At 49.9% G+C, this 10,037-nt stretch overlaps 2 protein-coding genes; one reads left to right on the top strand and one right to left on the bottom strand.

The window, feature by feature from the left end:
• Nucleotides 1–2,307: 2,307 nt before the first annotated feature.
• GSTUM_00005836001 (uncharacterized protein) lies at nt 2,308–3,906 on the bottom strand (the record flags this gene model as incomplete). XM_002837944.2 has 1 exon in its annotated part: nt 2,308–3,906. The coding sequence occupies exon 1, from the start codon at nt 3,526–3,528 to the stop codon at nt 2,308–2,310; it is 1,221 nt and encodes a 406-aa protein (XP_002837990.1). The 5' UTR covers nt 3,529–3,906.
• A 3,190-nt stretch (nt 3,907–7,096) lies between these two features.
• GSTUM_00005835001 (uncharacterized protein) lies at nt 7,097–7,843 on the top strand. XM_002837943.2 has 1 exon: nt 7,097–7,843. Exon 1 carries the CDS (start codon nt 7,422–7,424, stop codon nt 7,689–7,691), a length of 270 nt encoding a protein of 89 aa, XP_002837989.1. The 5' UTR covers nt 7,097–7,421; the 3' UTR covers nt 7,692–7,843.
• Nucleotides 7,844–10,037: the final 2,194 nt, after the last annotated feature.

The raw sequence follows: 10,037 nt of genomic DNA, 5'->3' as shown, positions 1-10,037 counted from the left end.
AACCTCCAGCTCAGCCAACCTCGGCAGGAAATGTTTCACTTACCACATTTTCGCCACACTGCCGTAGCCCTAGACCAAAAACTTACTTTTTCCAAGTCTTCAACTCTATTCAAGTTATCATACCGGTGTGATACTCGAGTACCCTACTAGTACCCCACGCCGCCACCCCTACCCTATCATACCGACCGCTACGAGGACACACTTGCAAACAAGAAATAGTTATTCAATTGGACCCGTATCCGGGTATTATACCGATATCTATTAAAATACAAATATCTAGGCTAGACCACTATACCGCTTCCATTTTCACAATTCATACCCATTTTTGCTCCTTCCTCCCCCTGTTTCCCTTCTTTCCCCAGCCCGACCCATGCCCACAGAGTGTGATGATGGCGGTGATGGCCATGATGATGAAATAGAGAAATAGAAATTAATACCATGAAAACAGCCACTCCTCCCATGATTTTGTTTTGTTCGTAAAAGCAGCCCAAACTCCCGACAAAAAGATGTAACGAAAAACCGATAGAAAAGAAAAAGGTATGATAAGAAGAAGGAAAAATTATGTACTACTAAACGACAGCGAAAGGAAGAATAATTAGATCATGAGGTACTGTACAGTACTGTACCCACATCCTCCCCCCCTCAATCCTCTCCCACAAATAGATACTTCGATTCTTCGAAACCTCGCTTGGGGGAGACCATATCCGCTCCGAAACCCCCAATCCATTGACCTTATTAAAGAAGCCTGAATCCTGTTGCATGTCTGCGCACTTTACGCGGATAGAGTCCCCATGAGCATCGACGACGCACTCGACGCCAATAATGAATAGCGGCCAGAACAGCCTGCTGCTGCGGCTAGCCGTAGGAATACAATTCACGTGATCGAGGATCTCGCGCACGGTGTTTTGAAATAGAGTGCGAGGGTGATGGGTAGGTACGCTAGCCGGTCAAGGTATAAGAGTACAGCACGCCGGTAGATATTTGAAGCGTGCAGCAAGTGGCCGTTCCCGGCCGCTTCGTGGGTCATCGATGGCGAAGTGGGCAACGTGGAAGTCTGGAAAGGATGGCGAGAAGGCGTTGCTGCGTGAATTGTGGTTGGTCTCTAACCCGACAGATCGGCCCTCATTGCGTTCTATGCAAGGCAGAAATCGTCTCGGCCATCGTCCTCATGTCCGCATAGCAAGGTTTCGCCGTCGCCCCCGATGCCTAGATGATTTGAGGTTGTGGTCGGGGCCATCTAGCTGAGCATATTAATAGAACCTAGGTCCGCTAGTCCCATGAAAAGGTCTCTATCATAACAGGTAAGGCTTTCCAAGCCCCACTCGTCACTCGACTCGAAAATCATGTCCAGGTAGCCTCCTCATAGTTGAACTCCCCAGTTATCGACCGAGGCACATGTTATCCCCACCTTTGAGCCTCCTTCCCGACACACCTCATGCCCATCAATTTTTCACGCTGGCAAGATGCGTCTCGAACTGCGCAATGCCTGTCTTTCAAATGTCGTGCAACAGAAGTATTAGTAAGACGGCCATTGCTGATGCTGTCTTGGCGAGATTGGGCGTTTAAAAGTGTGATTGAGGCGTTCTTGTGCTCCCGGGCTCAAAGGAATTATCCTCCGCCGACGATACTTGTATTGCCGATGGGTGTGGAGGCTCCTAGAATACATCCAGCGGTGAGCTTGCAGCGCGGGGCATGTCATTGGGTGATGCCTGTGATGTGGGCGAGTGGCTGCGCACGCGCGATTCGCTGATAGGGGCATCGGCGATTGGGGATAGACGCGACGGGTTGGATCTTCTGTCCATCACTAGGGCCCCTCTTCCCTCAGACTGGAGGTGACGCTGGATAGTGCGTAAATTAGTTCCATCAGAGCTTCGTGACTAAAAATGCTACGTAGAATCCTGCTGACGGCAGGGATTCCCAGGACCGTCAAGTGTCACTATCGAAGTGCGAACGGCCTTGTCGAAATAATCAATGAAAAAGCGAAGATTTGCCAGATGATCGGCAGTTTGAAGAAGAAGCGGCGAGTGAATTGCAGTAGACGAAGACGTGGAGGATAAACGAGAAACCGACAAATAATCACCCGTCCCGTAACTCGAGTCGGACCACGGGCAGGGACTGTAGTGTAATCAATAATGAGGTGTAAAAGCAAGTTCTGGGTCGGCAATGACTGAGAAGAAAAAAAGGGAGCCAACTGCGTCAGAACCCAGATCCTGCCGGTAGGGAAGGGTGGGGGGGAAGGAATTGCACACTTCGCTTGAGTTTGAAAAGAGTAACGGACAGAAAAGGAAATTACAGGACAAAAACGCTTTAGAACGTACCAAGCATCCCATCATCGTACAACAAGTCAGACAGGTTACCAGTGCCCGCCGGTACATGTTGATGATGAAGATTGCCTATTCCCACACCGACGCCATTCCACCCTGGGCCTCCATTCTGATGGTGATGGTTAGGGTTGTGGAGGTGATCATCGCCCATCATTCGGGAAGTGGCATGCATGGAGGCAACCATGGGAGCATAGGAAACCCCAGTGGTGGTGACTGTCATTGAGGCCGAAGGATGATACGAGGCGCTCGAAACACCAGTTACCATTTCATACAAGGGAGCTGTGGAAGGTGCAGAAGACATGGGGTAATGCTGTGACGAAGGGAAGCTGGGTTCGTACTTCGATTCATACTTTGGTCCGTATTCGGACATAGGGGAAAGCAGCATGGAGGACGTCGGTTGTTGCGGCGGCAGGGAAACATGGGAGTAGGGCGACTTGTGATAGTGATGTACGGGAGACTGCCGGTATTGCTGCTGCTGAGACTGTATGCGGTACTGGGATTGCGAGCTGGCCGGGTAGGATGGGGTATAGGAAGAAGAGGACTGGGGTGACCTTTGACCTTGAGTGATTCTCTGTGATGGCATGCTATTACGTGAGATTCCAGAAAGAGCTGGACTCGTTCCAGTGGAAATGGCTGAGCTATTAGCTGAACGAGTCGAGCTCGTCCTCGAGACAGCCGAGCTAGAATTTGACGGAGGTTCCATATTGACAAAATCGTAGCTTGTGATAATGCTCAGTTTCCCGACGCCACTATTTCCATTCCTTTGGCTGTTGTCGTAGTCGCGTCCGTTGCCATCTAAGGATGTCTTTGATCTTTTTGACCTCAACCCATTCTCACTCACACCCGAGGTTTTCTCGTCACCCTTCTTCTTGACAATCTTCTTCGCGTCCTTTGGGTCGGCAACCGGTGTTTGAATCGGAAGATGCAATCCACGAAGCTTTCCCCTACTAGCTACACCAACTCCCCACGTGAGTTGTGTCCTATAACCTTTACATCCCATTCCCACATCAAGACATGGACCACAGTAAGGCCGGCGACGATCACACTTGATTCCATTTGCCCTGCAAGTGAAGCAGTCCTCAGCAGCTCCAGTGGCGGGCGCTCGGCGGCGGCGTTTCTTCGCAGGGGATGCCGGGCCTGGGGGGGTGGCAATTGCTGAAGGTACCGCAACGGTGGCAGGTTGCGAGAGCATTGCTGTCGACATTTGCTTTTATAACGTGATCCAGAGGTTGAAATCAAATTCTTCGGAAGAGAAAGAGTAGATTTAGAAAGCTTTCCTGGGAACCTATTTCCGGAGGAAGGCGAGCCTTTATATGGGGAACAGTAAAAAAAAGTAAAATATGCAGGGTAAAGGGAATGACAGCAACCTTGGTTCTGGGCGGGTGAATACGTAATTAGCGGCCAAGGGCAGGAGTTACAGGACAGATAGGAATCGAATATTGGTCAATATTGTTCTCTTTCTTTTCGGTCCGTGGATGTCAGCAGTCCATAATTCGAATTCGACAGTTGATTATAGCTCCTGTTGGGATTGTTTGGTCTGGTAAGATGAGAAGAGACTGTAGAAGGCCCGGGAGAGATGTTTGATGATAGATTTTGGAGATGATGATGGGATGAAGAGATGGAAGGATACCCGATTGATAGGTTGGGATGATGGAAGTTTGTGAGAATGGTAGAGATAGCACCGTATGTATGCGTGTATGGGCGAGGAGGTTGGGGGGGGGGGGGTATTGAATGAATATGTATGTGGGGAGTGGTGTGTGGGATAGAAGAGGAGGAGGAGTGAACGAAAGGGATTTTTAAGAGGGAGAAGCTGGAGGAAAAGAGCGGCAAGTGGCGGGCACCAAGAACTATATGTACCTAAAGGGGGGTGTTTGATAGGGGGGCTGTCCGTTGAGGAAGGATGGGAGGGGGAGGCGGGAATATCAGGGCGAGAGAGCGGCGGAGGGGAGTTGAAGGTACAGTAGGAAACAAAGATTTAGGGATGGTAGGGAGGGAAGGACAGGTGTGGTGTGGATGAGCATAACCAAGTGCCAGGAACTAGATTGAACCTTTACAGAGGGGGAGAGACCAGCAAGGCCTGCCACTCAAGAACCTGGCGGAATGTAATGTAAGAAAAGCAGCTTATGGGAGAGATATCATACTCGAGCGCTGTGGTTTACTGTAGTGCACTGTACTAGGAACTGGTTGCTCTACGGTAGCCTTATACTCGAGTATCATACTGCGCTGTCTCTTGGACAGGTCTTGTGAGCGAAGCTTTTCACCGATGGGACACAAGGGACCCAAAATTGACTCGATGTATGTCTGGGACACAAACACACACCCACTCACTCACACATAGAAGATCTCACAATTTGTTCGGGTATCTCTCTATTTCTGCTCCATCTGCTTAACAGACATTAATAGAGATTGAAGAGGCACCTCGTAAATTTTAACTACTCTGCGCCGCAAAAGTCCGGGGAGACAAACCAACATCTGTTGGAGTAGGAAGCTATAAGTACGAGGGGAGAAAACCCGAGGAGGAAAGCAAAGTTCCATAGCTCCATCATTGTTCTCCCACTGTCTGATTGACTGTGGCCGGGGCCGACCTTGCCTTGAGACGGTGGACCGTTACATCTATGATACATCTCAGATCGGTTCGGCCGAGGCCCTGTAACCCAGCCTGGAGGCAAGGGGAAGAACAGAGGGGGGAGGGGGACGGGGGGGGGTGCACATAGTAGAGGTGCTAGGTAGAGTACTGGTATGTATTGCTGAGTAGGGAAGGGGCGAATTAAGTGAGCTTGAGAGACAGTCCCCCCCGTTGCTAGCCCGAAGACAGACTACGGTACTACAGCTATGCTGTTCCCGCAACAAATGACCCCGGAGACTACCAAAGACTGTCTCACGGATAGCTATCGGCGGTATCCTACTATTCAAGCGACCAAGCGGATCATTAGAAAGTGCTTGAACGAACAGGCGTGAGCGCGATCCTACTCTCATACAAACGCGGATGCAAAAAAGTAAAGGGTAAAAAAAGGGAGATAAATAAAAAATAAAAAAAAATAAAAAACATGAAAACATGAAAACGGAAACCGCGGACTAGGGATGCAAGACAGATGAGACAAAGCGCCCGTCCCCTGCTACTACTCGTGATGATGATGCCCTTGGGGAACATCCGGCGTTGCCAATCAAGTCGCACAGAATTACCAAGAGTAACGACTCTAGGGACAAGCTCAAAGAGCTGGGCATGATCAAAGAAATTGGAAAGAGAAACGGAAAAAACAACCGCCCCCGGAGGAACCTTCAATACCACCCCCTCCATGACATCTCCATGCGATACCGGTATCATATCACTAACCCTTACCTTCGTTCGTAACTTATTCATTGCGTCAGGTTCACATTCGATATCTCCTTGATCTCCCCTATGTCCCATCTATCTTCGCCCCCAGCTTGCTGTGCTATATCCTCACCACTCTCATACACACCCCTCCAATAGAGCTCTAATCAACAAGGATTGGACGCTCTGTCATAAGACGCTCCCCTTGGTACTGGCCATGGCTCCTACCTGCACCCCCATCCCATCCCATTCCGCATCCATCCTCTCTGCAAAGCTCAACTCCTTCACTCAAAAAGTGGACCAGTTTAATCGGTGGGCCGCCCAGACAACCTTACTAGAATCCGCAGAAGACAAGACAAGACAAACCTCTCGTAGTGCAAAAGCCGTTGCCATCCTCGTGCCCTCCCACATGCGGGTCGTCTAGCACGACACCAACCTGTCTCGGGAGTGGCTTCATTGCAGAACCACTGTGTACAAGACAAAAAACCTCTAACACCACCACATCCCCACAGCTCCTCTTCGCGGTCGGCGGTGCGCCATAATTGCCACTATGGACACCCCCCAACACCTCGATTTAGGGATAAAAGCTGCGAGTAAGAAAATTAGATGCACGAGGCGCCGAGGTCCCGAAGGGCGGAGGCCATCGGAATGTTCTGGAAGACTTCCAGAGAACCCTCCTCCTTCCCTTTGCATAATAATTAGACGATGGGGCAATTGTCCTGACTCTTCTGCCAGAGGCATGGGTCCAGCGCGGTTTGGGTACGATAAGCACGTTATGTTACCTGCCTGTTGCCTCGGGGAGTGGGGAAAAAGCTCTGCGAGTACAAGGAGAAGCGAGGGATGATGAGGCGAGGGAGGAGAAGAAAAAAGCAAAACCAGGTCGAGGATAAGGGATTGTTGGAAATGGAAAAACAAAATAAATAAATAAAATATTAGACTCTCAGTAGAGTACTGTACTGTGCTCGAGAGTAGAAGTACAGTGGTGTACAGCACGAGTACGAGTGGCACACAGTGCCAACATATCAGAAATATCGGTGGTACCAGTAGATTAGCAGCAGGAACTATTGTACGAAAAAGAAAAGAAGAAAAAAGCCACATATCGATAATAAACCGCCGCATAAACTCATCGAATCCAACGGAGATACAGTAATCACTGATCTGGCGCGTATCAAATTTCCCATTTACCTTAAAGTGCTTTGCTTTATCGCGCTGTAGCTCACCTCCTTACCTCACGTCAAAGTGCTGTACCAGCTGCTCCCGAAAATTCCACGAGCTCATCCACAGGTATCATCATTAACGCAGCCCAGCTCAACTCAGCGCGCACCAAGCAAGCAATACTGCACCAATGCCGGAAATCCGTCCACTGAGCGATTGCAACCAATATCATGCCATCTCTCTCCCCTTCCTCCCTACCCGCCTCCCTCTCTCTCTATTCCTTCCTTCGTTCTTCCTTTCCCTCATCACCAAATTAAGGAAGTTATAGAAGTACAAAAGAAAAATTTAGTTTAAAAATAAAAACTAGGCAATACTACAATATCCACCCGCGAACCACCGCTCCCCTTTCAACGTGCTTTTCGCATTTCGCATTCACAGCTAGGTTAGCTTAAAACCGTATGACCGATAGATACGTCCATCCCTCCGAAATGTCCGAGGGCCAAGGCTATACTGGACTGGGCTAACTGCCCCTTGACTGAATCAATGAACCCTTCCTACCTATCCTCATCAATACCAGCCCAGGTAAGTAAGTGCCGTAATTCATATGGATCCAGCGGGTGGGGGGATGGATGGGGTTGGGGGACTTTTCTCCCCTTCGGGAGCTGAAATCAATAGGCATGACGAGGGGCGGATTTCTTGGTGAGTGGCTTCTGGGGGGGCTTTCGGTGATATCACGCTGTGGATTATGGATACTTGGGTGGAGCCCTGCTTGTGCTGCTGCGCCGAACTTGGGTTTTGATAATGTGTTTTGTTTGCATGCCGATAGAGAGGGAGAGAGGAAGGATTCACGATGGAAGGAAGGGGCAAAGCAGGGTGGGGATGGGAATTACTGTGCATGAAGTTGTTGAACGGGGAAAAAGAAAAAAGAAAGAGGAGAATACTGTAGGTGCCGAGGGAGAGAGGATGGGGATTGCACTCGTACAGTAAATTATTGTATATCATTGATGCCGTTCATTCCAAGGCAAGTTGCTGGTACGAGTATCAAACCATACCGAGCACCATTAAAGAACTCGACTCCAATCCGTGTGCGCGAACCAGAGGTCGCGCTAGGGTCAAGTCCTTCAGGAGTCTAGACGCGCGACCCCCGTGAACCCACTCCCCCAATCACTGGACCATTGTATCATACATGGCTTTTGCACATCCTCCGTTTTTGCTTTTCAACTTCCCACTCCCATTCCCTGTCTAGCATATGACTACGGTACCGGTACCCGCCCAGTAACTTGAGTACAGTATGGCATCCCCCAGATAAGTCAACCTTTCCCCCCCATTACACCCCTATCGCCCGAAAAACAAAACAATGCGAAACAAGACCAGGCGAAACGGAGCAAAAGGGAAAAGGGAAAGGGAGGGATGTATATCTACGACAGGGAATAGGGAACACTAATACCCCAGCTATGATACCGTAACCCCCCAGAGGGGGGGGGGAGGGACAGGTAACATTACTATTGTTATCAACACACACGCACGCACGCACGCACGCACGCACGCACGCATACTTACCGCTTCACCATATCATAGCGCAGGTCTAGTCATCCGCAATGTCATAAGATAGATTAAAAGAAAGCCGCAGCAGAAATGACTGATAAGTTCAATTTGATATATCACAGAGGAACTATCCATACCAGTGGCAGTTTCGAGATCCCCGAATAGCACATGTTTGTTCCACGTCGAACGTCAGCGCGCTTCTTTCATAGAGTATCATGCAGGATCCTCACCTTGCTTATGATGGATGCTGTTTGTTTATTTGTCTGTTTTGGCCAGTGCCTGCCTGCCCACGGTCCCCTGGAATTCGGAACGCCCTGCCGCTGGGCATGGCTGGCCGGCTGACTGTTTGGAGTAATTAAGGTTATATAGTATGGGGTCCATGCTTACTATATAAACATGAAGAGGGGCAAGGCAGTCAGGGCAGGGGAAGGGAAGACCGGAAGAGTAAAGTAGGGAGGGGGGTTGAGGGGTGGGAGGAGCAGGAGTAGGAGGAGTAAGAAGAGGAGAGGAAGCAAATTGACCACCGGTAGCTAACAAAAAGCACGTGAATGCTCAGAATTGGTTCGGAGGACGCTGTGTCGTACCGGATGGAGGGGGGGAGAGAGGGGAGGAAATTACGAAGGACCCCAGTCGGAGTTCGTCTCTACCCCATCTCAGCCGATGATGATCTATGAGGCACAAGTACGGCATTACTTGCACTGCGCAGTACAGTGGGGGTTAAGGGACCGATTGACGGATCGCTCGATGAAGATGAACTCTCTCGCTCGCTTGTCAGCTAGCTAAGCCAGCTAGTAGGCCGTATACAAATACGAGTAACAAGGAGCAGAGCATACCAGTACCGGTAAATGCCCCCATAACCGAGTTCCCCGTTTTCCTAGAATTGGAGTCAGTCCGCCAGATATAATAAGCCAGATCCGAACCCCGCTAGCTAAGGTACCGTGGCTACAGTCCCGGTACCGGTACTATCCTATCAATCACACTCGCACAACAGTTGCCTTTACCGCTTGCAGTTAACCCGATGAATACTGCATTGGTTCATGAATTCCACGACACCAAGAACCTTAAACCCATCTACCAAACTCGCTCCAAAACCCCATCACTAGCGATGTCCAAGAGAGGGAAAAAAGAAAAGGAATAGAAAAAGAAAAAAGAAAAAAAAGGGAAGAAGAAAACAGCAACCGGGGAGCGCGAAACCAATCAATCAATCTGTCCCATCCACCGATCGTCGGATCTGAACTTGACCCTATCTACTACATGCACTCCTTACTCCCCCTCCCCTATCCCCCCTGCCGGGCCAAACATCCTACTCCATGCTATATATGCCCCAACAATCGAACCAACTCGTTCCCCAACCCGCGATACAGCACTCCCGAAAATAGAGGGGGTGGGGGTCGCACATCGGAGCGAGATAATTCCGTGAAGCGGTGGTTTCGCTAAAAGACGAGTTGATGGATCTGGGTACGGTAGGGTACCGGTAGGGGTATATTTATTGTAGCTGTTGTCGCAGTACCGGTAGTAGGTATTCCTGATCAACTTGTTCCGTAAATATCGATTCGTCCGTCGAAGCGAAGCTTACGCAGTGCACACTATACGGTGCGAGTGCTGGGGCAGTACTGTAAGCGGTGGAGTGAACGGGGTTATCCCGAGGGGATAGATTGCGGTGTTCGCGGCGAGACAATCGATATGGCATGGGGTAGCGG

Source organism: Tuber melanosporum (assembly GCF_000151645.1).
Source record: "Tuber melanosporum whole genome shotgun sequence assembly, scaffold_21, strain Mel28".
In the NCBI taxonomy this organism is placed as follows: Eukaryota; Fungi; Ascomycota; class Pezizomycetes; order Pezizales; family Tuberaceae; genus Tuber; species Tuber melanosporum.
This window is presented reverse-complemented; position numbering and strand designations above follow the sequence as displayed.

Bases quoted from the DNA above. Each gene is read 5' to 3' on its own strand.
- GSTUM_00005835001 (XM_002837943.2), top strand. From the start codon at position 7,422: ATGGGGTTGGGGGACTTTTCTCCCCTTCGGGAGCTGAAATCAATAGGC.